We start from the raw sequence: 27,696 nt of genomic DNA, 5'->3' as shown, positions 1-27,696 counted from the left end.
TGTGCTCAACTTTTGCTGCAAACGCTAGCCAGTTTGGATCAGTCACTTCTTGATATATCGATAATCTTTCAAATATATTTCCCGACCTCTTCGCTTCTGACCTTTGACTTCGTTGGGTGTGTAAGATTCAATTATATAAAGTGTTACTGATTGGTGTGGTCAATCTAAAAATACTTGTGGCATATTCAAGTCCTATTGCACCATTGGTTGAGAATAACCTGTCACTTCGGTCACTGTTATAATGGCTAAAAAGTTCGAATACCCTACCTGATATCTCATAATTTTTATTTTTACCCTATTTTTACATGCCCATCCATTTATATGATTACATGTTGAGTTGATTAATTAGCTAATTTTCATTAGACAGCTTATGCTACACCTACTTTTCTTCATTTTAGTTTCCAAGATCCCCTTTATACTAATCAAACCAGCCGACTGACTTGCAAAGTGATTGTTGCCGGTACCAGCAATCATACTTTTGAAGGCAAAATGTTTTTCTAACAGACGTGACAAAATAGTCTTTGATGGCCGTCAAATTCATTGAATATTGTGCAACACAGGTGTTATAACATCTAGAACAGATAATGATAATGACCTGGAAGCATATATGACATCAGAATATGAGCACAAGAAAATCAACTATCTTCGAACTGGTTGTAGAAAAGATATTGGACGAAAAACATTGACCACTTCGTAAAGACATCGATTGCCATATACAGAAATTTGGAGCAAAACGTCTTCAATTTCCGTCTTTAACTTTGAATGCCTTCGGTTTAATTGAGATACACTTTTGTTTAAATCAATCACATGGGAAGTTATTTGGCTTGGGATTATTTGGTTGCGTAAACTGTAAAGGCGTAAGACCTTGTAGTGCACTTTTAGTTTCAATAATCATTTTGTCCTAATCTTATACTTTTTTTGATGCTGACTACTGTCGATCGCACTCAGCGCGTTCTATATTCTAACTAAGTCATCGGCGCTCTTTCTCTGTTACTCTCTTTCAGAATATCACATACACTCCTGAAATACAAAGTATTTCCAGGCTAGGAACTAATCTACCAAAGCTTGACGTGTAAAAATTTTATAAATGAATTTTGGTTGGAACATATCGGATTATAAACACCTTGGCCTTGTATGCCAAAGGTCATGCACAAATATCCCGTTAAAGAGTGTTCAAATAAAATGTAGGATAATAAATATGCTTTCAGACGTCATGGTAGAGTTCCTGTACGAGAACACATTGCAGGAAGCTCTGGAGGCGTCGTTTGCTTTTCCATTGAATAGTGTGGCGGTTTACCATTTCGAGGCACAAATCGGTGACAACAAAATAGTATCCGTGTGTCGTCCACGTGCGGAGGTAGGTAGATTAAATTATCATTTTAGCTGTACATAGTCGAGAAAGTTTGTAATCATACCACTTGCGTTTTTTATTTCAGCAAAGTTGCATAATTACGCATTATGACTCGAATGTTCCCAGCAATTTATCTTTTAGATTATCTTTATTATCCTTGCAGCAGTAATATTCGGATGGTCACTCTTCATGGACTATTCTTAGTCATTATTGTTAATGATGATGTGTTCAAACGGTTATTATTGCACATATGAATACTATATTTCGTGTGTTAAAATGCAACTCAGCAGACTTTCTATATTGTTTTACTTCTTGAAATATTAAAGCTAGAAATAGATTGTATTTAGTATATGCTTAGGGACTTTATAGTGTATGTAAAGGAGTTTTATTTTAATATCCATAGTCAAAGTTTATATAGCATTGTCTGGTTAAAATCAGCAATTCAGGCATATAGTACGAAGCACTGTCCTAAATTCTATTGATGTGTCATAGCTTAGAACAAAACAAAACATTTTCGACTAGTATATATATATATATATATATATATATATATATATATATATATCATCAACTTTATACGTTTAATACAGTGGTTTATTTAAAATCAGAATATAAGTGTTTCTGATTGGGTATGTTTCATACAATTGTTTATGCAGATATGACGTAAGAAATGAAGTGTTGAGAAAGGCTCTCTAATCTACTCTATTTCAGTAGGTGATTTAGCAGCCGTAAAGATAGTTAAAGGCAAGCTAAAACGGTTATTCAATAGAGTAAGTACATACACATACATACGCACATTTAAAGAGGGTTATGGTTACAGGTGCATAATTTATAGCGACAAATATATATGTGCATGATGACTCGAGAAGTTCAGGGTCAATAATGTGAGTCATCGAATGTATTAGCATGGCAAGATACTTTTGGTTCCAATGGATTTTCAGAGAATTATGGTTCTGAACCCAAAATAACTCATTGAAGAGTATAGATAATTATCTAAGCATGTAGTTTGGATAGAAAATAACAGCTCTTCTTATCAGACTAAAGTTGGATTCAGTCTTCTGGACTGGGAGATCAGTCAGTACGGAAAACTTTGTGGGATAATGTGATTTTATAGATTTAGGTTTTGTTACATAGCCTATACCGCAAAAATATCTTACTGAATATTAGCGCTTGTTAGTTAAAAATACATTGAGAACTTGATTTATTCATGATTTAAAAAACCAGCAAATATTTACTAACTTGCAAAATATAACTTTCACTTATAATTATGATTATAACTTTTTGTTCCTCCAATATTTATTCAGGGAATAGCTTTTTATTATATAAAAACAAGCGATCTTTTTACTTTCTGATAAGTAGCCTTATAACTAATCATTTCACATTAGTTTCAGGTCATCCAGATTTAAGTATTGCATACCTTCACTTCATCAAATAACTTAACGGTGATATTTATTTTGTTTTACTTCGATAAAGGCTAAAGAAACGTATGACAGTGCTGTTGAAGAAGGTCATACAGCAATCTTGGCTGAACAGGATGAACATTGTGCCGATTTATTTAAAATGAACATTGGGAACATACCGCCAAATGGAAAGGTTGCTATAGTTCTGCGATATGTTGGACTGATAGAAGGAAAAAACGTGAAGACAGATACATCTAAGTTCAGCCACTCAGAAATTATCCTAACTTTGCCAAGCGTTATCAACCCGCGTTACTACCCAAAGGGTAAATTATTATGTTTTGTTTAATTTTCATTTCAGAAAAAAAACATTCCGATGAGTTTGAGCCATTTACGGATCTTGTTCTTGTAAATTCTGTGCCCTACACAATATCATTTGAATCTGAACTTTGGATGCCGTCAAAGATTCTGGATGTCAAATCAACACATGATAGCTTTACTTGGAACTGTAAAAACGATTCTAATCATAGCCTTGTAAGCTTCTGCTTTTTTGTTTTCTTAGTGGTCTAAAGTTGTCTTTGTATATCGATTCTCGAGGTATCAAACATTCTGCTTTTCATTGTTTTCAAGACTCGCCTCCACTTAAGGTCATATGTTTGCAGAAGTAATACTGCTCATTCAGAATAGTGGACGTGTTTGTTCTAATTCACTAGAATAAACTTGTTTGTCCTAAAAATTGTTAGTCATTTCACAAAATTTTTAATATCTACTTCCGACTATGGAACTACAATTAGATTTGCTAAACATACTGTCTTGCATTACACATTTTCAAGGTTCTATGAGTGCTTATTGTAGCTCTACTCTTTCTTGCTGAAAAAATATTCTATGCGGGGTATGCACAGTGGGCTTCTAGTTATTTCATAATCCTATATTTACGACTTTATTGTGGCTCTTGGCTTTCAAGTTCATTTATTTTTTGCGCGAAACTTGTTTGGTCCTGCATCTAACTTTAACAACGCATTCATGCAAATTAAGCATCAGGTCACTAACGCGTTGTTAGTAAAGTGGATGACTAGTGTTTTGTCCTCCGGCTTTGTTATCAGCGGATAGCAAACAGTCTTCACCACTCATAATAACTGTACTCACCCAACTACTATGCTACTTAAAATCCGTTTTTAACACTGTATACTCAGACGAATTTATTATTCTACCAAGCATAAATATTTCGTGTAATAAAACTTGCAACAGTTAAGGAAATTGGAGATCCGCCACAGGTTTATGAGACAAAAGGTTCCACTTTAGTTTGTTACATGTGATGACGTTCTGTCCCAGTGGCCTGTCTTAAAACTTACAAAGATAAAGTCAAAGCTAGTCATGAGACTTTCCACGCCGTCCTAACAGTACGTTTGAAATTATATGACTCCTAAGTTTGGGCACGGTTTTTTACTATAATTTTCTTATGTGAAATGAAATTGTTTACACAATTTTCCAATGAGTTGCTTTTTAAAATTATCTGTAGTCTTGGATGTGAGAGATGACACCTTGGTTTTGTTCTTCATGGTAATAACAATCTAAAAAGTATTAAATGTTGGGAACCAGTTGATTTACTTGTTGGTTTTCTATAGCATAAAAATAAGGATTTTGCAGCCGTTCCCCTCAGTCAATGGAACTATGGTTTGATGGTCAAACTATCCAACTCTTGATCACTGTACCTCAATCCCTGTATGGGCTTTTAGGTAGTGTCGGTAATCGTCACAATAATATGACCTGAAACCATGTTTACAAATGTATAGTTGATTGGTAATTCACACGAATTAACTAATTTAATCAATGTTTTAGGTCAAACTTTCCTCTGAGTTTATACCAGATCATGATCTTCAAATGGTTCTAAGTCTTTCTGATCCACTTACATCTCTATCATCTCTGGAATATGGTGATCCAAACCAGTCGTCTATATTAGCTATGAACTGTTTGATGGTACAGCTTTTGCCTGATATTCCTAATGTTGTTAGTTCTAAAGACATGCGATATGAGTTCGTGTTTTTAATCGATCGTTCAGGTTAGTCATTTCATTTTTTTCAGTCGTCTTGCTGGATACAGTTTTGTTGGTTGCTCGTTAGCTCATTATTTTTGTGATTTTTAACATCAAGCCCACATCTAGGCATCCGTAAGTAGAAAACAATAAACGGTAAACTCTTCTTTCAACAGGGTTATTTAGTACTGTGAGTTACAGTGACCCGAGTGCACACCAGCGTATGTAGTGCTGTGTTAACAGATAACTTATGTGTGTAATCGATTTTACGACAGTATTGAATAACATTTGCTTCATTTATTCATGGCTCTTATAGAATATTTTAAATTAAATGTGTTTCACAGTGAATGTGACGAGAGCTGTTAACTAAGTTACACGGTGTAGGGTTTCTTGTATGACTGATACTTTTTGCCAATAACTGACGATCACGAAAAGTCTCGTAATCCGGTAAACTTCCACTTAATTGTTTTTGACGTGGCTAATAACAGGAATCAATACTCACTTTAGAAGTTTAAACTGAAGTCATAACTTTATAACTCGTTAGTAATCTCATCTTTATTATTTTCCTGAATAATTTGTGACTACGAATAACACAAATTTCTGCTTGAATTTACAGGTAGTATGGAAGGTGATAATATTTCTTACGCTAAGACCTCCCTTCTTCTCTTCCTAAAGAGCTTACCTATGAGTTGTCGTTTTCAAATTATTGGCTTCGGGAGTGATTTTGCTGCTTTATTTCCAGAGTAAGCAGAATGTTATTTAGAGTCAATATTGTAATGATTCATCAGCTTTCCCCAAGAATCGTATACGTTGAAGATGGCTACTCTTTAAAGAATCACTAGTGTACGGAAAAATGCATGATCATTTCGGCTTCTCATACAATCAGTTCCCGTTTTCATTTTGCAAATCCAAAATCATTATTCACTCTTAGTCGAACTGGGAATCAGACCTTTATAGTTGTTTTATGTAATGCACAAAATCTGGTACTACTAGGCATCAAAAATAGTGATCGTCATGCAAAATAAAGAGAATGTTGTGATGAAATAAGTTATGTGAAAGGAATGCTATCGATTAGAAAAAAAGGCAATCTGACAAGAATAATACAAGTGAAACAGCTCGGTTAAAGTTATAACGAAGTACAGTTTGGATTGTTTGTGTATAATTTCACAGTAGGACAACGTCACTCCCATACTCAGGGTCGAAAATTTTTTCTCTGGGTAATGAATCATCGCCACAAACATGTACTTCTTTCAGAATCTAGTGTTATCGAAGTTGGAGAGAAATGGTGATATTTTGTATTCCCGGATTTTAAAAACGAAGGAAAGTGATTTTATGCCCTCATTTCGCCTTCAAGATTTTAATAAACTTCTAAGGCACATCAATATTCAATAGACAATCTTAGATGATTGTTCTGTCCAACGAATCGTGGGCAGCCCTGAAATCAAGAAGCAATGATTTTTGGCTTCAGATAAGTGTGGCGCTTCCCCAACATTTACTGACAGTGAGGATGTGATATACATGTGCACGACCATAACGAACACCAATCTGTTCATCACGAGTCAATCTTTTGCGGGTTTCGAATAATCTGCAAAGTATGACGGAAGCCATTAGTGTGGATGAGATCAAATGTAAACCTGCCTCATTATTGTTGCTGCATAAGTGGCGTAGGGTCTTTCGAAAGATGAAGATGACGATCGCCTCATTCTAAGATGTTGGAATATCTCAGTGTTCCAGACCTTTTCAAACAACCCAGTCAGTTCCTTGACTAGAAGTTTACCACCATCATTAAAATGAACCAGGGTCAGTGCCTGATGACATGTGACATTTAATAATTTGGAGTTCTTAGTAAAATTTCCTCTTGTTAAGTGAATCAGTAGTTACCAACCAATGAGTACTAGACCTTTTGACTGACGTTACTAAGGCTATAGACCAGACAAGAAGTTCCCCGGAAAACTTACTCCGGAATCCATTAGATGTTACTGAATAGCGTACTATCAACTTCACAGATTTTATAACTGACATTGGACTTCCCGCTCCCAGTGATTCAGATGAGTTGAAATGAGGTCTAGCAGTTGCCAGATGCATCTGCTGCCTTCAACTCGTTAGCACACTACGGTCACAGGGTTCCTCAGTTCTTACACAAACTTGACTCAAGAATCTACATTTATTATTAAACTCGTAGTTTGCCGGAGTAGATGGGGATACTTCAGGGAGTTTTAAGGAGCGTGTAGAAACCCACCAGTTCCACATCGTCATACAGAAGCAGCCGATGCTCATCTATACTTGTCAATGAACTAGTGTCTAAATTCAATCATGGCTCGGTTTGATATTTGGTTGCAGCAGAAGCTGCAGACAGTTTCCTTATATTAGTCCGTTTAAGATGGGATACCTAGTGGTCACCAGAACACAAAATAAGCTTGACGAAAACCTGGCCATAATCAAAATTCAGACCGGCATTTCAACAGGAGCGACAGTCTTGTACACATTAACGCCAGCGGTAGCTGATATCAGTGCGATCAATCTGAGTTCAGGTTCGAAATTCAGATGGGGGGTGCTAGAAATCCAATGATAAGTGTGCTAAAAGTTGGGGCTAGCCATAAACAGTCTTTGGTTTGCACAAGGTTTCAGGAAATGCTCATCGTTGTCGGACTTGCGACTACTGATTCCTCACCGAAAACACGCGACTCTTCTTTGTGCCTTGATTTCCACCTGCACAACAAAACCGACGAGCATTGCAATATCTGTCGAATGCGCCTTATCGGAAGTTCACTTACCTGGTGGTAAAGCCCATCCATTATTGTATCCGGGTTTACAATCTGCCGGGGCGTAGACGATAACAGAAAGACATTGTTTCCCCTATCAGTTTCTTCCCATATCACATCAGCTATTGTTGATAAAGATCCGACTAATTACTCTTGCATCTGCTCCGGGTTTAGTGCGACACCAGCTAAATCAGTTGAGGATACTACCCTGTCCTAAGGTAGTCGCACGTGAAACAAACTTCTTGAATCGGAAGATGCATAAGGAATGTGTACTACTCCAATTAAGTCTTGAATAAGCTTTTCAGAAATACGATAAACATCAACATAAAAGCTTTCCAAAGACATAGACAAACCTATATGTTGCCCGATTTGCATCAGTGTGGGAACGTTAAAGAAAGCAAGTTTAAATGTCACATGTGATTTCGGAAATGCAGTATCAAGAATCGTATTTGATGCCAGAATTCATAAATTCAACTATTCTGCAACTTGAGATCGTTTGGGCTAAGCAAAACTTTCGCTGTAGACAAGTTGTCAAATGAGTTGAAGAATAAAAGTATGAACAGGAAGACCACGCATAAAATTAATTTTGCATGTAACCATGTGATTGTAAATATTGTTTGGATGAATAGTGAAGTAGAGCGAGGACATTCTCTTCAGAAGTAATCTTCATAATATTTTTTTGAGAGTTAGGATTCTGTTTCGTTCTTCAAACCAAAGCCGGTTGGTTTTCTTTGGGGTCCATTTCGTGGGCGCTTAACTTAGGGATCTAACCCATGAGACACTAGAAAAACTTTATGAGATGCTGTCCTATGGTAGCCAGTGATCAAAATAGGTTCATATGTCATACATTCCTTCTTGCCCTCTGAGCTAATGTATACCATTTGTTCCCAATCAGGTTTTTCCAACCCCTGTCGGTGAACCGTTCGTATCTACCAGTCCGGTTTAATAGTCGGAAATTCGTCTTTTGTCTTATCATTTTCACAAAGAGCATCCTGTAGCGAGACCGTAATGAATAGTACTTCTGTGTTTGAGACCATAAACGCTTGGATATATGGAAGCATTTCGTGTAGGAGCCGAGCTTCTCCACACGGCCGTATCAGGGCATTTGGGGGTTCTGGTGGACACTTTTTTTGACAAATAGTCTAACCACAACTCAACTCACCTCGTGCTTTTCTCATATGCAAGCAGTACTTTGAAGAGATCAAGTGTTCACTGACTATGTATGTTTTTTACTATGATAGTGGACCTAGGTTAAGCTTCGTCTTCGTAATTACACTTTACTGAAAATATTATTCGAAGTTAATCTGCCCTATTCAGGTTTATACAGTTAGACTTTTAAGTTAAATGTGAATTAATGACGAAAATAGCTGTTCTGTCAGTATTTTGTTCACCATTATTTCTGATGGGAATAAAGGTTTTTATCATTTTTATTTACTAATTCATTGAATTACCTTATTATTAGACCTACAGACTATTCTGAAGGATCGTTAAATACAGCAATGAACTACCAAAAAGACCTGAATGCTGATATGGGCGGTACAGAAGCTTACAATGCTCTAAAGGCAGCTCTACATTCAACACCGAGTGGTGAAGGTTGGTTCAAACAAATCATATTTCTTACGGACGGTGATGTAGGTAATGCAGATGAGGTAGGTCTTTTGTTTTCTTATAACTCTTTTACTTGATTGAATCCCTTATTTTGAATGACTAAGGTCATCATACATCCACCTACTGGTAACAACGAGGTCGATTGTAGTATTCACATTGTGTTTATTTATTTTCTTGCTTTGAACGTCTGTTAACATTCATGATTAATTACAAAAATCAGTATTTGAAGGTACTAAATTTCTGAGTAAATTTATTCAAAATGAAATAATTTGTAATTACATAACTTTGATGCTAAGATGAAGTAAATATACCATAGTAACTTCAAGCCTAGTTGAGTAGAAGTGGATATTATGGTGGTCGGTTTAGTTGTCATATGTATTGGTCTTTAGAAATCTACACAGCTATGACTTAATAGGATAGTTTCGAATTTATGCCTTTATATTATGGATTGTAAATGTAACTGTGATTCAGACACCTAACTAGCGTCTGTTTACCTTTTATACGAGCGTATTTCAAACATAATACTTAAAATTGTGTTAGCTTCCTGATTATCAACGACTTCAGAAAGATAAATACATTCGAATATGATATTAATTTGAGACTGCTTCGTCAATAAAAATCAGTTTATAAGTATCACTGCTATGGTTTGACTTGATACTTTCAGACATCAAACATTAGTTAGATTATCCTTAGTAATAAGACAAAAATGTATCTTCAACCCTCCAAGGAGTAGAACTTTAAATTTTTAATGTTGCATGACTTTGGATAAGTCTCCTTAGGTGAAAAACGCTGGAAATTCAATTTCCTATTCAGCAGGGTATTAAGAACAAAGTGTTTTGGTGAGGATTATAAATTCACTGGGATATGACAAACGTATTATTATATTATTGTTATAAATATCAGTCTGTCTTAATATGATTAGATAAACTCTACTACACTATGGACTGCTGAGATTATTCAATTACAAACTAAATTAAGCCAATTAAAGCTTGTTCAAAATTAATGTTTATTAAAGTACTTTAAAACTAATTTCTGTAATTCACCAATATTTATTTCATAAATATTTAGGTTATCGGATTGGTGCGAATGAATGTTGACAAGGCAAGAGTATTTACTATAGGACTTGGACAGGGAGTAAGTACTGCATTAATTGGTGGTGTTGCTCGAGCTGGCAATGGTACGGCAGAATTTGTTCGTGATCCGTAAGTTTTTGTTTCTCTGCTTTTTCTATAGGACATCATTTTCTTTTTATCTCTTTTAACTCTTTTCTGAATTGTATTTCAGTGGCACTTTAGTTATTCTAGTCTTAATTCTCTTTTGCTATGTATTTGTTATTCTACTAACCGTATTCGTACGGTGTTCCATCCGTGTTAAGGTTGGTCAAGCCTTACCAGGTGAAGCCGATTGGGTTTTGTAAGGTTCACAAACCTACCGCGTGGATGTGATTTTGTAAGAAAATAGTTACCCCAGATCTTGGCCCGCGGGCGTCAAGGGGGAAAGTTTAGTCTACATTCATACTGGAAATTTATAAGTTTTCACTCATGCGTTCTTTGACATACTCATAGATATACGTTACATGCACACCAATAACACACAAGTTTCTACTCACGCATTCCATAGCATACATATAGATATATCCACCCATCTGGGAGGGTAGATCGTCAGTCACCGCTTCGTTCAAACGTATTTGCTACAATTGACGGTCACTTAGGTGTTACATGCATATCACTGTGTTATATCCCGATGAGAATAACGAATAGTAACATTGGAGATCCATTTATGGACTAATACTATGCGTATATTTTTATCGTGTGGTTGTTAAATAACTAAACTGTTCATATTCATGTCCTTCTCACTGTGAGCTTTATTGTGACTTAGGAACTATTATTATACGATTTACCATTCTTGAGTTATACCCTGTCTATCGATTACTATCTCCCTTATTCACAGCCATATTTGACTAAATCTTGTACAAATGTTGTTTCCTGTTATTGATGTTCTGAACTTGACAGGCAGGGCTAGGCGGTAAGCAAGGACCGATAGAGACTCTAGACTGCTCGTACAGGTTTTATGCGTCATTGGTCCTGATCGACAAATCACTGCTCTCTAATTGGCGGTATTATCACGTTATACATTAACAGGGCACACAGGCCACAAGTTAAAACTCACTGGTACAAAGATTTTCCTCCCTACACTTCAAGAGATACGCATAAGCACTATTTTAGGGAAGGTTGATGGTCACCTCTCTCTGCTTTATTTCTCTTAATTGTTTTCGATCTAAAGGATTAGGGAGCTTACTTTATTAGACATAGAGCAAACATTTTCCAGATGCCGTTCTTTGTGCTTACCCACGCGCTTACCCTTTGCGTATACCTACATACATAAACTACATAAGGTGAAACTCGCGCTATTCATATACATAAGCATGGACATCGGGCACCCTGCAAGATTTTAGAGAGCCCCGAAAACTGGGACCCAGTCAATATGGTTTACAGCAGAGTGGTGGGTTAGTCCGATCTTCACCGGCCGCCCAAGTTAGCTAGTAAGGTTGTTCCTACTACTCAGCAGCGCTGCGGTAAGGTTTTATGTCAGACTTTGCTGCCGTCATCCCGACCGTAGCTACTACCTTGAAGTGGTGGTCGGGCTTGCCTATCGTGATAACCCAACCGAGCTATGTTGGCTGGGACATATGTTGCTGTAGGTTCTACCATTCCAGGCAAGTCGAACGAAGAACTTTATGACTAAAAGCAGCAACTCAAGGTCTGAGGGTCAAGTCTTACTGCTGACTGTAGAGATGTGTGACAGAAATAAGGTGTTTCCTCTCGGACAAATAGTATCTGTAGCGACGCTGCCTTCCCACAAAGAAGGAGGGGGTTAGAAAAGGTCGACCCTAAAAATGTTACACCTCACCTTGCCTCATGGATCTCTTTCTCCGGTAGTAAGGCCTTTTGAAGAACAGAGCTAACACGTCAAAAACTTCCCACAAAAAGGCCGTGCGTGACCGGCCTCAAGTAGTTGTCCTTTGGGCTCTGCGGTCACGCTCCCAGGTCGTTAAGGCCATCACTAATCCAACTTCTTTTTCAGGTTTCTCAAGAAATACCCTTCCACGGTGTGTTCAGCCGGGAAGTGACATCAGTCCTCGTACCCGTAGCAGCACACAAGACCAAGTCCCAACGTTGTACCCAACTAGATCACATCTCTATCAGCCACTGATGGAGGGGCTCGATAGAAGACTGTCGCTCGTTCTGGAGCATATGCTTAGACTCAGATCATGCTCTAGTGCGAGCGCGTATCTGTCTGCGTCTTGCTGGACGTAGGAAAGATGCTGCAAGGAAACCTCTTAGGGTTCTAATTAATGGTAGTCAAGCTAAGAATATATTTCAGGAACAACTAGAAAAACAGTTAGGCAGCAATGTAAGTTGTGTCCACCCCGAGGCAGCGTAGAATGACATCCGAAAAGCTGTGTAAACAGCAGTGATATTCGCTAATATGGTAAATCATTAGGTTAGGGAGAAACATTGGATCTTAGCCACATCTACCGCACAGATAGATGCTCGAAAACTCATCCCATCTGGCTTTAGACATAACGAATATTGGGGTCAGCTTAAGCGCAGACTAACAAGAAGCCTACGCAATGATCGCGAACAGTGGTTGGTAGTGAAAGCAAGAGAGATAGAAAAGGCAGCGGCAATAGGTAACAGCAGACAACTGTTTAGACTTGTCAAGGAAATCGGTATTAGGGATCCAACTGTTAGCGAAACTATCTCGGAAAGAGATGGACATATTATTCACTCTCAATCCAAGAGATTGGGTCGATGGACAGAACACCTTAGAAATCGATTCAAGTAGCCTTCAGCCACACTTTGAATTCCCACGATCTCTAGTCGACCTGAGTCGCAAGCTAATGTAAGTCTTCCAACCCTTTACGAAGTTAAAAAAGCTATGGGAAATCTGAAGCGAGTGAGAGCAGCAGGCCTTGACAGTTTTATCCCTGAGATTTTTAAGGATGGCGGTCCAGTACTAGCAGCGAGATTGGCCGAGGTCTTAGGTAGAATCTGGGAACTGGACGGAATCCCATCTGACTGGTCCCAATCACTGATTGTGCAGCATCTACCGCACTGATGGATGCTCGAAAACTCATCCCACCTGGCTCTGAACATAACGAAGAGCGGAGTCAGCTTAAACGCAGACTAACAAGAAGCCTACGCAATGATCGCAAACAGTGGTGGTTAGTGAAAGCAAGAGAGATAGAAAAGGCAGCGGCAATAGGTAACAGCAGACAACTTTTCAGACTCGTTAAAGAAACCGGTATTAGGAACACAAATATCAGTGAAACCATCTCAGATAAAGATGGGCATATCATTCATTCTCAATCCAGGAGATTGGATCGATGGGCAGAACACTTTAGGGACCAGTTCAACTGGCCTTCAGCCACACTTCAGTTACCCACGATCCCCAGTCGTCCTGAATGAAAAATTGATGTAAGTCCTCCAACCCTCTGCGAAGTTAAAAAAAGCTATAGGAAATCTGAAGCAAAAGGGAGCAGCAGGCCTGAACAGGATTACCCTTGAGATTTTTAAGGATGGCGGTCCAGTACCAGCGGAGAGATTGACCGAGGTCTTAGGTAGAATCTGGGAACTGGACGGAATCCCATCTGACTAGTCCCAATCACTGATTGTGCCAGTCTATAAGAAAGGACAAAAGTCCTCTTGTGACAATCACAGAGGAATCAGTTTGACTAATATAATGTCTAAAATATTAGCTTCAATAATACTTCAGTGCCTAACTAAAGCCTGTGAAGAGCAGACTAGAGAAAACCAGGCTGTCTTTCAACCTGGACCTGGCTCTATAGACCAGATATTCACACCATGTCAGGTCCTAGAACATAGATACACATTCAGACGTCCCACAATCATAGTATTTCTCAACCTTAAGGCGGCATTTGGCTATGTTGACCGTGAAGTTATGTGACAGTGTTTGTCACTGAAAGGAGTACCAAAGAAGTACATTAACCTTATAAAGGCTCTCTACTCGAACACAACTGGTCGAGTGATAGATTATGACGAACTGTCATCAGAATTGATTACCTCAAGTGGTGTTCGTCAGGGTTGTCCACTCTCTCCATTCTCGTTTAACTTGACGTGCTTTTAGAGATAACACTATCCTCATCTAAATTTCCAGGAGTGAAACGTTTACCATGAGATTCACTCATTGACTTAGAATATGCTGATGACACAGTTCTATTTGGTGAAGACGCTGACAAAATCCAGTCTTCTGATCATCGTAAGCAACAGTGCAAACATGTTCAGGATGCCATTCTCGTTCTCGAAATGCAAGATGTTACTTCAACATTGGGTTGCATCGGCACCTGAACTAATGATAAGGAGTGAAGTAGTTGAGCATGTCGACCGCTTCACTTATCTTGGGAGTCTCATCAGCCTTTGTGGTCTGGTGTGTGACAAAATCTCAGCACAGATACAGAAGGCTCCTCTAGTTTTTGCCAAATTGCTTCATTTATGGCGAAGGCGAGATATCCGTCTAGCAACCAAAGGACGGGTTTACTGCCCGGCATTTCATTTCGTCCTACTTTATGGCAGTGAAACACGACCGGTAAGAGTAGATGATATTCGTAGGTTACTAGTATTCGATCATAGGTGTCTTCGAAGCATCGATCGTATATCCTGAGACCACCGAGTAAGTAATACAGTTGTTAGGAAACGGGTATTGGGTAAGGATGGCAAATCAATTGACGGAGTAGTGAAACTTCATCAGTGGAGATGGCTGGGACACGTGTTACGTATGTCCAACCACCGACTGCCCTGACGAGCGATGTTTTATGGTGTAGGAGTAGTTTGGAAGAAAGCTAGGGGCGGCCAGACCAAAACGTGGCACAAAATCCATGAAGTCACTGACAAGCGGACTGAGCCATGCTGGTAGGTGTAGACTACCTGGTTGGGATTCGCGAGATGATAGCAATCAATGGTTAGAGACCTTGAATGGCATGGTGTTACGTCTGGCCGATTGTGAACGCTATATTCGCTTCCCTAAGCTAGTTCCGTACCCCCGAGCTAGAACTACTCCGCGACTTGAAGACCAGAGAAAAAGCACAAAGTGTGTGGAAGCACTTTACTACAAGGTTCATTCATGTACAGAAAATACAGGGATTTTATAGTAATTTAAGAGACCTTGAGTTTTACCGAAAGTTCTAGAGTACTGCTAAACATAGTAGCAGTGTGTTAATCAGCCAATCAGGATCTCGTTATTTTAGTAACATAACTTCACACAACTTCTAATTAATCGCTGATTGGTTGGGGCTCTTTATGAGCCTCTGGAGGCTCTGTTAGAGTTCTCCGGAAGCCGACTCAACACATGGCTCGAAATCGTTCGCAATGGCGAAGGTACATCCACTCTTTGTTCTCCAAAGTTCTAATCTTCTGAATTCTTCATGTCCCTACCTTTTTTCTCTTTCCAAATTTATTTCACTGGATTATACTCCTTGAATAACATATTCAAACCCCAATCTTTCGGATTGCTGCTTAAACTCTTACTACTTCTACTATTATGGGATTTGAATCGACCAATGTATCTCTGTGCTAATGTGATATGACAACTTGAACTAATACACGTACGTACGAGGTTCTACCTTGTCGCTGACTGACTTGCTGTGATCATATCTATATTAGATTTTATTCACCAATTGATGTTTATGTTATAATCGAGCTAATTAATTTCGTTTTCGAAAGAAATGCTTAAGAAAATGATGATTACTTACCGTTCAATATTTCATGAGACATAAATTACAGTATTAAATTCATTTATTTTACAAATGATTCAGTGCAATGAATTTTACATCCATAAACTCACTACAAAATTATGGTCTTATCATTTTCTGGATAATAAATATTTAGCTATCAAGGGACTATTAGACAGAAGCCATTATCGATTTTCTTTAGACTTCAACTAACGGATATATGTGCCAATGAGAATGTGCTGAAATATTTGAGTACTTCCAGTGGTCTCAATGCGTACCATTTATGTTTAAATGAATTTTTCTTTCTATAGACACTGGTTTTCATCCTGAATAAGGAATGTGTTTATGTAACAGGCATGATTGAAGTTGCATTTCAGTTACTAATAAGCGAGACGTGAACAAATTAAATTATCAGCATAATTAAGTCTTGTTGGATTTTACCTTAAAGTAAATGGCGTGATGGGTCAAACTTTTGCTCCATTTTACCACAATTCGATACAATGAAGCCTGTGAAATACGTGGTGGCTATGCTATCGCGTATCTCTCTTCCTGTCTTGATCAACTCTCATATGTGTAGATTCATGTATAAATTTTGCTGTTTTAATATATTCAACTATTTTTAATTTAGCTCTCAGCTGCAGTCAGCTGTGATGAGGACTCTTTCAGCTGCATTACAGCCAAGAGCTGATAATATTGAAATGGATTGGAAGTTAGTCGAGAAATTTCATGATGACAAGGAGAAACCAATAGAAGTGATAGTTGTTCCCAAGCGAATAGCTCCAGTATTCCCTGATCGGTTCTCGACATATTTCGGTTTTTTCAAATCTGGTTAGTAAATGTAATTATATTTACGATTATCCAAAATGTGTAATTTAAAAATTAGTCCTCATCATGGCATATACAACCACTGATAACCTGTTTGTGTTGGTATATACTGTAACACTTATTTTCAAGTTATTTATAGTTGGTACACTTATGTAAGCTTTTCTGCCAGTGTTTTTTTTATCATACCACCACCTTTTACTGACAATCCACTACGATATATGTCCAGTTTCTCAGTTATTTTTAAATAACACTTAGTAACTATGTGCAGTATGGTAGTCAACAGCTAAGTAGTCACTATCGGACTAACTAATGAATAGCTGTATATGCTATAATAGTCAGACGAACATTATGATAATTAACTAAAGGTATATTTGTGATAGCCGAATGAGTAGAAATTTGAATTTCTTAGGTTTCGTAACTTTGTATAAGCCACATCTTCAGAGTAAACAACTAAATAACTAAAATAAGTTAACAACAGTTCAAAGGGATAATATAAAGAAACAAGTGGAGTGGTCATAAGATCTCGAGTGTCTCCGATTGTTGCTAATTTATTTATGTCCCACATTTAGTCGCTTATTTTCGTCAGAACTATTAGACTACACATCTTGATGAGGTACTTCAGTGACACACTTGTCATCATTAAAAAGATTGGAAATTTCCTATATCACATTAAATTCACATTCGGAAAGGAAGATGAACATTGTGGGTTGGCCTTCTTACACTGTTTAGTTAAAAGAAATTCTAATGGAAATCTGAATGTAACCCTATACCAAAAACCGACGTATTCAAATCGGTACATCGATCTCAACTCTTCATAACCATTTATTTCAAAGATTTCCCTGACCCTGAATCTATTTGGAATAAATACTATGATCATTACCTCGACAAACTGGGGAGACCCTGCGTTTTTTTGCTTGCTGATAGATTTGAAGGCTAGTGGGATTTCAATAGTATGCCAAGTGTCAATTAAATGCCAAGTTATTGCACTGTTTAGAGCCGTTGCGCCTCAGTCTCAAATTCTTTGGAACGTGTTCAGAAATGGAAACATGTACTCTTCTCTCCTTTCAGTGTATGTACTTTGACAATTTTATGTAGATTGGTAAATGTAGTTGGAGACACTGGAAAAAGGGGAGCTGTAAATTTTTGTTTGTCTGAGTTGGCAGTTTCACATAACATCGTCAGTCTTGATGATGGTTAAGCAACCTTCAACATGACATTTATCCTGTGGTTAATTATTCCAGTGATTGCATCTCTTTTAAAGAGAAGATATCATAAGCAGGTTCTCTTATCTACTGTATCTTATTTAAACAGTAGGTTGGTTTTGGCATACTTTTCTATGAATTTCGCTGAATATGCATTTATACGTAGGCAATTTGTAGTGAAGGCAAGTTCTTCTAGGCTTTCCTTCGACTAAATTTTACTGGGCGATCAAAAAGGGTTCGTACAATTCCCTTTTTATAACTTATTGGACAGAAACTGTTGTAATTTGAATAAACTCCATTCCATGTATTTTTACGATAAATGTGTCTTTGTAGTGTACTGTCTGAAGTTCGTTCGATTCTATTATCTAAGAAATGGAATTCACCTTCTGCTTTCTGTTCCATAGTAAAATCTATATCATTGTGTGCTTTGTTAAACATTGAGTAGGTGCATAGAATGTTTGTAATTGTGTCGTCAATATATTTACAGTAGAGTATAGTTCCTTCGTTTGCGTGTTTGAGCTTCCTCTGTTCCTGGTTCCCCAAAAATATACCAGCCAGGATTGAGCCGAGAGGGCTACCCATAGCTACTCCATCACTTTTGTGGTACAACACACTGTTGAGTCGAAATTATATACTTTTGGTACACCAGAACAGGAGCTGTGTTGAGTCCGTTGATTGGCAAAGGAAATAATTCAAGATATTCACATATACAATTTCGGCCGTTTCTTCCAAAGGAATCCTTGTGAAGAGAGATGAGACGTCGAACGATATCATGAATTGATCGGAAGGATTTGGGCTATCAAGCTTTTGTACAAATTCGAAACTATCCTTCAGAATTAGGGAGCTAGTTTCTTACGAATCAGTTCTAAACACCTAGTCAACCAGCGGACGAATTTGTAGAAAGGTGATTTGGTCACAAATAATACTGGCCTCATCGGGACGTTAGATTTGTGTATTTTAGGTAAACTGTATATGTAAAGTCATTTTTATCCTTTCGTTATAAGTTCATTTTCCGTAGGATTATCGATCAAACTTTTCTTCAAAAGTTCTCTCAACTTTTTTAAAAGAGGCTTCTCAGTTGCATCTCTCAGGTCTTTCTGAGTATTGTTGATGATGAATCTCGCATAATCATTTAAAATGAACATAATTTTACCGATGTATGATGACTACACCGGAACCCTTGTCTGGTTGAAGTCGCATTATTATTTCGTCTTTCATTAGTTTTCTCAGTGCTCGCTGATGATCTTTAGTCAACACCTTGGATTGTGGAACTGGTGTTGTAACATATTTATTAGTAATATCCACTGATTTCGATTTCAATCAACTTTGTTTTTCATCAATCATCGTTTTGAGGTCTGACAGCTGTTGATATACTCGAATTGCGTCTGTGTCGATTATAAAATTTAAATCCGAAGGAGAGTGCCTGTGTTTCGATTCCACTTAGCTTTTTACTCGATACATTCTGCATATATTCTTTCGTGGAGTAATAGTAAAGACATCTTGATTTTGTTCTTTTATAATTGTTTTGGTTAATGTCTTCATAAATTTACGGTTGGTTTTTGACTGAACATTATAAATGAAGTTCATGAGTCTGGTTCGACATACAATATTTAAATCCATAACAATTTTATCAAAAGCAAGAAATTCTGATTTGAATTTAAAGATAAGTTCCTTAGTGCATTCGATTTGAGATTTTGTGACACGTAGATTTTTTGGTGAAGGAGGTATTTTTCATGCACGTACAGTTTTAAAGATTTGACAAGGAAAACAGCCATCATGTAAGCACTGTTGAGAAAACTAATCTCTTTGTTTCTCTCAATATCCCGCAACGGATTATCACCTAATTATTGAGTGACTAAAACATAAAAAGGGAGGCAACTCTTCATAAATTTCATGCAATTGGTTCCCTTTATGAATTTGAATAAAGCGAGAATAATATGAATTCATTATATTTCGTGGTCTCTAATCATTAACATGGGTTACGAAAACAAAATATTGATGATATATTTTCAAATTTGCCATTGTGATACCTGATTTATTTCGATCAGTCTATTGATTACTGCCTCCCACATTCACAGCCACATTTGGCTAAATCTTGTACAAATGTTATTTCCTATTTTACGGTACGATGTGGTTTGTTTGATTCGTATATAAACTCAGTATGTTTAAAATATAATTATTCATACCGCGGAGACTGTTCTGGACTTAACTGGCTGGGCTAGGCAGAAGCGAGTATATATATATATATATAGCGAGCATTCAATCAATGTGACCATCAATATAAGAATTTATGTTAATTTGGTCAATTGAATCCATTTCTAATACTCTTTCTCCTTTTTTATTTATACAATAGATAAATCATCAACTATTCAAGGACAAGTAAATTTCAATTGTAGTGTACTAGGTGAAAAGAAATCATTCATATTAAGTATATCGAAAGCGATATCTATTAATGACAAGTTGAATTGTTCTGAAAATCTACCGATTCATCGACTAGCAGGAAATATGCGAATGAATGAACTTATAGATGAATACCATAGTATACAATTGAATGAAATGAATGAAACAAATGAAACAGAACTGAAGACTATACGTCAACAAGTTGAAGATTTATCATGTCAATTGAATATATTATCAAAATTCACTTCTTTGGTTGCTGTAGATCCAACCAAGTTAGGTAATTAATGTGAATTTAATTGGTACTGTGGTAAAAGTTTCTGTTTGTTTTATGTAGTTTACTTTCCATTACTTGTAATGTGATTAGAATTGTCTCACTTCATTATAAAAAAAATAAAGCATGGTGCATTTCATTCACCGTCTTACTACTTGTATTACTCTTCTGCTTGTTTTTTTTGTTCTATTTCAGATGTTGATCCCAAGGAAAGAGTTAAAGTCACTGTACCTCATATGTTCCGTCGTTGCTCTGGTATGATTCATTAGACACTTATTTCATAATGTTTATTTACATGATTACTTTATTAATGAATTAAGATTTTATAGATTTATCAAATCAGTCTAACGTCAAAGGGGATATTCAAACAACCAATACAAAAATAAACCAATCAAACGTTATTTTTTGTCCGACTGATGTATACGTATTTGTAAATACTTTCTCGTGATTTACCTTTGGGTTGAATAAAATATGAGAACGTTTTTGAGTTTTATAAATTAGGTTGATTTCTCGCTCACCTTATCTGTAACTGACAATTTTCGGATTATAAACTACCCAGCTTGACGAAGTGATTAAACTTCCATATCATTACGAATCAATTGAGCTGTATTATTTGAAATATCTCTCCCTTGATACTCTTCTATCTAGGTTAGGTTGGCTGAAAAACATATCAAAAAACCACATAAATCTACTGGGAATAGTTAGTTGGAAAATTATAAATCGGTTAGGGTTTACGATGCACTACTATTTGATTCATTTCCATTAAATAGTGTCCATCACCACTATCCATTTTCTTTATTTTCACCAAATCTTGTCACGTATATGATCATTTTTAAATTGACTTTAAAACTATTGATCTCTCACATGAAAACCACACTGATTAAGTACGTAGGCGAAAACCTGAGTGGCAAGAATGAATGTGTGGGATGCATATCTCTTTCTATGGATTCAAAATCTTACTCCGGAACTGGTCTTTTTAAATATCTAGTTTGATTATAAAGGTTGAGTTGGTTGGTGTACTCATGCCAGCTATCTTGGAGTTTCACTAGCTATAATGAGGTTATTGGTCAACCAACTCTCAATGTAAAAGCCAACGGTCTCTTTATAATTTGCTAGTTGAAGTCAAACTTCGAGCTACAGAGATGTCTATCTTTCTATCAAAAGATGAGTATACTATGCACCATCTTGTGCTTTATTACCTGATAATTATGACAATTGTCTTCAGAGGTCGTTGGTATACTTATATTGGTGTCTTCTGAAAGACGTTCTTTAATAACACTTGCAAAATACCAGACGCATTGACATTTTACTTTTCTCCTATGTGTAGTATAATTCTGTCCATTCGTTCCTTTTTTAAAACTATATTTATTTTATCTCTATCATTAATTCGACCTTCTTACTTTGTTTGTTATTCTCGTTTTATTGATGTCAAGTCGAGTATCATGAACTGATAAACATGTGTACCAATTCCTGCTCTACTTAAGATTAATCGATTGTCAACTGAATTATTATCCATCGATATATTAGTAACGTTGTGTATTGATCTTATATTTACGCTTTCTCTTTAATTAAAATCAGTACCTTGTGAAAAGTATTTTAAATGTCACTTATTTTATTGTAACTCGGCTGTTTGCTATCTAAGTGCATAAATACAATAATTATTTCTTATGACTTTATAATATCCATACGACCGTATAGTGCATAATGCTTTTTAAAAATGTGGTCGAAATACTATTCGTATTTGCTAATATTATAATCCTCTCAATTCGTTTAGAATTCCATAGTGTTACATGACAAAGTCAGCTCAGATTTTTCTAAAAATAATTAACAAACAATATTTTCTACAAATTTATCTGTGTTATGGTTAATTCAACTAACTCGACTTTAAAATTATTGCCTCTTCCAAGAATTTATTGTTTACTAACTGATATTTTGACTAGGATGTTTATACCAGTGATTGTATCATTCAAACTATTAAATAACATTCATATTACACGTTCCATATGTACACTTTTTTTTACTGTCTTTATTCTTCTTAGCTTTGAAAATGGCAATGCCTGCAGCGAATTTTTGCTATGATAGCATTGATGCTTGTAAGTTTATCGTAATGTTGATATATATATATATCTGTTGCTTAGACTCATCAATAAATCTCAGTTTGCATCATATTCGATTTTTGAATTTGTTAACTGTCTCTTAATCATGCATAGCAAATCAAAGATTTTGTGTTTTGGATGGAATAACCCAATAATTCATTGCTTTTTAGTTGATACATGTAGACAATTAACAAAACAAAGTATTACATAAGATGGTTCAGTGTAATTTAGGCCTAAAATGTCATTCAGTTTAGCTATAATTGTAAAAGAGGTGTTTTTACTTTTTGCAAGGCATTTGGTTAAAGCATAAAGTCCTGCTTGTGTTTTCTTAAACAACATTGTTATCATCAACATTGCAAATATCAAAAATTGTATGCTTGTTAGTTTAAATTAAATATTTTATACTCGTTTAATCATTTGTTAAACTTACTTAACACTTAAATATTTTATAATTGTTAATGCATTGAGTATTATCTTGGTCTTTTACGATTAGTTTAACTAATTGTATCTTTTACTCTACTAGAAATTTCATTTCATAGATTTATTATAATCATTATTCATGTTCATAAACGTTATTCCCTTGATATTTCTTTACTTTATCGATTTTATTGTTAATATTCTATACTTATACAGCTGTCGGTGGAGCTATTGAATGCTACGGTAAGTTAACGTCGTTTCTATATTATTTTAATGATTCGAAATATTCAAACATCCACGTTTCTTGCTATTATTTTTTTTATAATTCATTAAGAGTGTACTTTGTTTATTTTATACTCACGCGCATATATTGATATACCGTTGTAATATGTCACATTGTGTTTATTGGTAGTGAGAAATGGTGATACAAATATTATCAGATGAACTTATAAGTCATATTGTTTTATACTTGAATACAGATGGCACATGTACTAAACCTCAAACTACATTGATTGAAAAGATGGATATAGTAATTCACTTTACGAATCCAACGATATTTGAGATTCCAATGTGAAAGTTAATAGTCGGACACATAAACTATTTCACTATGATCCATATTGTATAAAAAAAATTAACCTAGAAATCCCCAATCCTTCCTCATAGGTGCATCATATATTTATTAATTAATGATGATTTGAAAAAAAAACTAAAATCCGAATAAAACTTTAAAATAACTCAAACAATATTATACATTGACAATACTGTAAAATGAATTTTGTCGATAACTGACTAATAGGGTATATGAGAGATGTATCCTTTCCATTATGTACTACATTTAAGTTGAGATGACTGAACATCGCTAATTGATCTATATCGGTTATATACTTTTTTTCCTGTACGAAACATAAGGTACGAATGTGCATCATCTTAAAAATTAGGAAATTATGTAATGTAATTGGAATAAGGATTATCGATTACACTAAACATATTGAGAATATACACATAAAGGTGAAAAGGAAGTTATCGTCTTCACACAAAACAAAATGATTATTTTACAGTTATTTTTTATTATTGGCTAATTTTTAAAGTTTAATGAGTCCAAAATAACTCACATTAGAAGATAATGTTTGTAATATTCATCTCCGTTGGTACATTATTGTTTTATCATGGAGAGCAACACCTTGCTTTTACCTGATTGTAAATTATTTTGTAAGATTTTCAGTTCAAATCATATCTATACTAAAACCCATAGTTCACTGATGTAGTAATTAAAGTATTTCTATTACGTTTTATTTTGAGTGAGTATCATTAACAATACTAATTGTAATTATCTTAATATTATGTGTTTCTAATTACATACTTTAAATTACTTTTTTTTATTATTTTAGCTTCACCGATGTGCTCCTTCACTGGTTCGTTGGGTTTTGATACAGGCATATGTGCTGAAGGTACGGTCGTCATCATCTTTTAATTAATTAGAAATCCCTATCGGTTGTAATAACAACTAAACATATCACATCTAATTCATTTTGTCTCCTTATGGTTCTAAATACATCTAAACGATAAGTGCTAACATTGTTTCAATCTAGGTTAAAGGTTTCCAGTCAATATAATCCAAAACGTATAAAGGAGTATAATCTACTAACTTAATGTATACGTTTTTTGTAGAAACCCTACTTATGTAAATAATTTCTTTACAGAATAATATTCTGTAAATTATTAATTTATGTCATGTGTACAATCACATTTCTAAAATAAGTACTATTAAATCTCTTAATTTGTTATAATACTCAAATTAAACTATTTCTTCCATTTGAATAATTATAAAAATAAATTAGGAATTTTAATCACATTATCACTACTACTTTAAAATCATCATTTAAAGTCATCATGTTTATTTTTCTAAAAAAAAACCAGATTATTTTGAAGCATTATTATACTATTGTCTAGTGTATTTCTTTTAATCATTTGATGAGATTTATCAAGTGTTTTAATTCATTAAATTACTTACGTGATTTAATTCTCTAATTTCCTCCTCCAAAGAAAAACTGCTCCATATTTCGTACAAACCTTTACACATATCCTCATTTCAACTGTTGAGATATAAAACTCTCATACAATAAATTGTACACTTGCTTAAATAATGGCATATTATGTCAGCTTTTAACAAAATCATGTACTGTGTGAAAGGGACATAATAATAGTTTTAAGTTAAGACCGATTATTTATCTGGGTCGCTTTTTATAATGTAATATTTTTGTCTTATTGATATTTTTATTTGTTCTGGATCTGTTTTAAGACAATCACTATCTATTGCGACCTATGATCCATTATTATTTCTTACTTACTTACTTACTTACTTACTTTACACCTGTTACCCCCAGTGGAGCATAGACTGCCGACTAGCATTCTCCAACCCACCCTGTTCTGGGCCTTCTTTTCTAGTTCTATCCAATTCTTGTTCATTTTCTCATGTCTGTCTCCGTTTCTCGGCGTAATGTGTTCTTTGCTCTTTCTCTTCTCCTTTGGCCTTCAGGATTCCATGTGAGGGCTTGCCTTGTGAGGCAATTGGGTGCTCTCCTCAATGTGTGTCCTTTCCACTTCCATCGCTTCTTCCTCCGCTGAAATCTGGTTTGTCGTCTCCCACTGTAGGTTGTTGCTGATAGTGTCTGGCGTAGACAACTATTAATAAACACTTGTATCCTCTGGATTATGGCTTTCGTAGTTTTATAGGTTTCCGCCTCATACAGTAGAACTGTCTTGACATTTGTGTTGAAAATTCTGATCTTGGTGTTGGTTGACAATTGCTTTGAATTCCAGATGTTCTTCAGTTGTGGATATGCTGCTCTTGCTTTGTCGATTCTCGACTTCACATCTGCATCAGATCCACCGTGCTGATCAATAATACTGTCCAGATATGAAAAGGTTTTTACATTCTCCAAAGCTTCTCCGTCAAGTGTGATTCGATTGGTTCATGTTGTGTTGTATCGGAGAATCTTGCTTTTCCCTTTGTGTATACTGAGACCTACGGCTGCTGACGTCGCTGCCACACTGGTCGTCTTCTTCTGCATTTTTTTGTGTGTGATAGAAGAGCCAGATCATCTGTGAAGTCTAGATCATCCAGCTGCATCCTAGCTAACCATTGCAACCCATGCTTCCCTGCATACGTTGACGTCTTCAAGATCCAGTCGATCACCACAAGAAACAGAAAAGGTGAGAGTAAGCAACCTTGCCTGATAACGGTCTTTACCTCAAACAAGTCAGTGAGCTGTCTAACATGCACGATTTTGCGGTTTAATCCATCATAGGAGTTCGGTATGGTATTGACCATCTTCCCAGGCACGCCGTGGTGTCGAAGAAGCCTCCATAGTGTTGTCCTGTCCACACTATCAAATGCTTTCTCTTAGACATTCGCTTTTCGTCCTCTCAATTTTGTAGACAACACCCCCGTCATGAGAAGGCAGTGAGTAGGTCTGAAATTAAATAGAATTTATCCAAAGCTCTTAAATATTCAATGAAACAAACAAATTGTTTTCAGTATAAATTTTGCTAAAGAATTCACTATGCCTTTTGATTCAACGATGTGTAAATTCAAACCGATTGCGGAAAATAATTTTTGATAATAATAATATTAATAATACTTATGTTTTATTAGTAGTTATCTTAATAACAATTATGTATGTACATATTTCATTTTCCATCTTGCTATTTAGATCAATTTCAAAAAATTGAACCAGTTAAATTAATGGAAAAACATATAAGACTTGCTGAATTACAAAGTTTTTCCGGATTCTGGAAATTAAATTCTGATTTATCTGAATGTTTTGAAATACCTCTGGACAACTTAACAGAGTTTTTAAAACAAAATGGTAATTTTAATAAATTCATTAAAAGTTATTAACTTATATTAATATGATGTTTGTTATTTCTGTCTAAAATTCAACTACCAAGTAGTTTTTAATATTGTTTAAAAATTGAGTTTATTGAAGTGTTGCACCAAATAGAACGGTTCAATTTGTATTCATGGGATTACACTTTTTTCTCTTTATTTACTACATGAGTAAATATATTTATAGTTGTTAATTAGATTACATCCCCATATTGTCAGTTTGATTACAAGAAAGCAACATTCGAGCGTATTTTATGGATTTCAATCGAGCTTCGCTGTTCACATATCATTAAGTCTATAGCAACCGAAAGAAAATGTATTAAGTTTACAGTGGTGTCAATTATATGACTGTTGCGACATACGTGTTTATTATTAACTAATGTCTGTTCAAAGATTTCGCGTTGAATCATTATTGTAAATCAAGTCTCATACTATAATTTTCTGTTTTAGAAAAATCCTCATTTCTATCGGATGTTACATGGGGGACCGCTCTGGCAATTGCTTTTCTGGAGTTATGTATGCCTGAGAAGGAAAATGAATGGCGTCTGATAGTTGATAAGGCCAAATATTGGCTCAACACTCAAGGTCAAATGAATCAAAAAGATACAAAGAATCCGAGTGAATCATGTGATGAACTTATTGAAAAAGCTCGTCAGGTATTGACTAAATTATTGAAATCGACTACATCCAAATAG

General features: G+C 35.6%; 1 protein-coding gene across 1 annotated transcript; it reads left to right on the top strand.

Annotated features, from left to right (window-relative positions):
- Positions 1 to 1,087: 1,087 nt before the first annotated feature.
- Positions 1,088 to 27,696, top strand: Smp_210780 (putative vacuolar protein sorting 26, vps26; the record flags this gene model as incomplete). Its single annotated transcript, XM_018793813.1, has 15 exons — positions 1,088 to 1,357; positions 2,825 to 3,074; positions 3,110 to 3,282; positions 4,588 to 4,807; positions 5,397 to 5,523; positions 9,005 to 9,191; positions 10,219 to 10,352; positions 16,530 to 16,729; positions 20,282 to 20,605; positions 20,795 to 20,854; positions 22,639 to 22,692; positions 23,329 to 23,355; positions 24,501 to 24,560; positions 26,826 to 26,981; positions 27,452 to 27,696. 15 exons carry the CDS (start codon positions 1,088 to 1,090, stop codon positions 27,694 to 27,696), a joined length of 2,487 nt encoding a protein of 828 aa, XP_018648288.1.

Source organism: Schistosoma mansoni, chromosome 1 (assembly GCF_000237925.1).
Source record: "Schistosoma mansoni strain Puerto Rico chromosome 1, complete genome".
Taxonomy (NCBI): Eukaryota; Metazoa; Platyhelminthes; class Trematoda; order Strigeidida; family Schistosomatidae; genus Schistosoma; species Schistosoma mansoni.
This window is presented reverse-complemented; position numbering and strand designations above follow the sequence as displayed.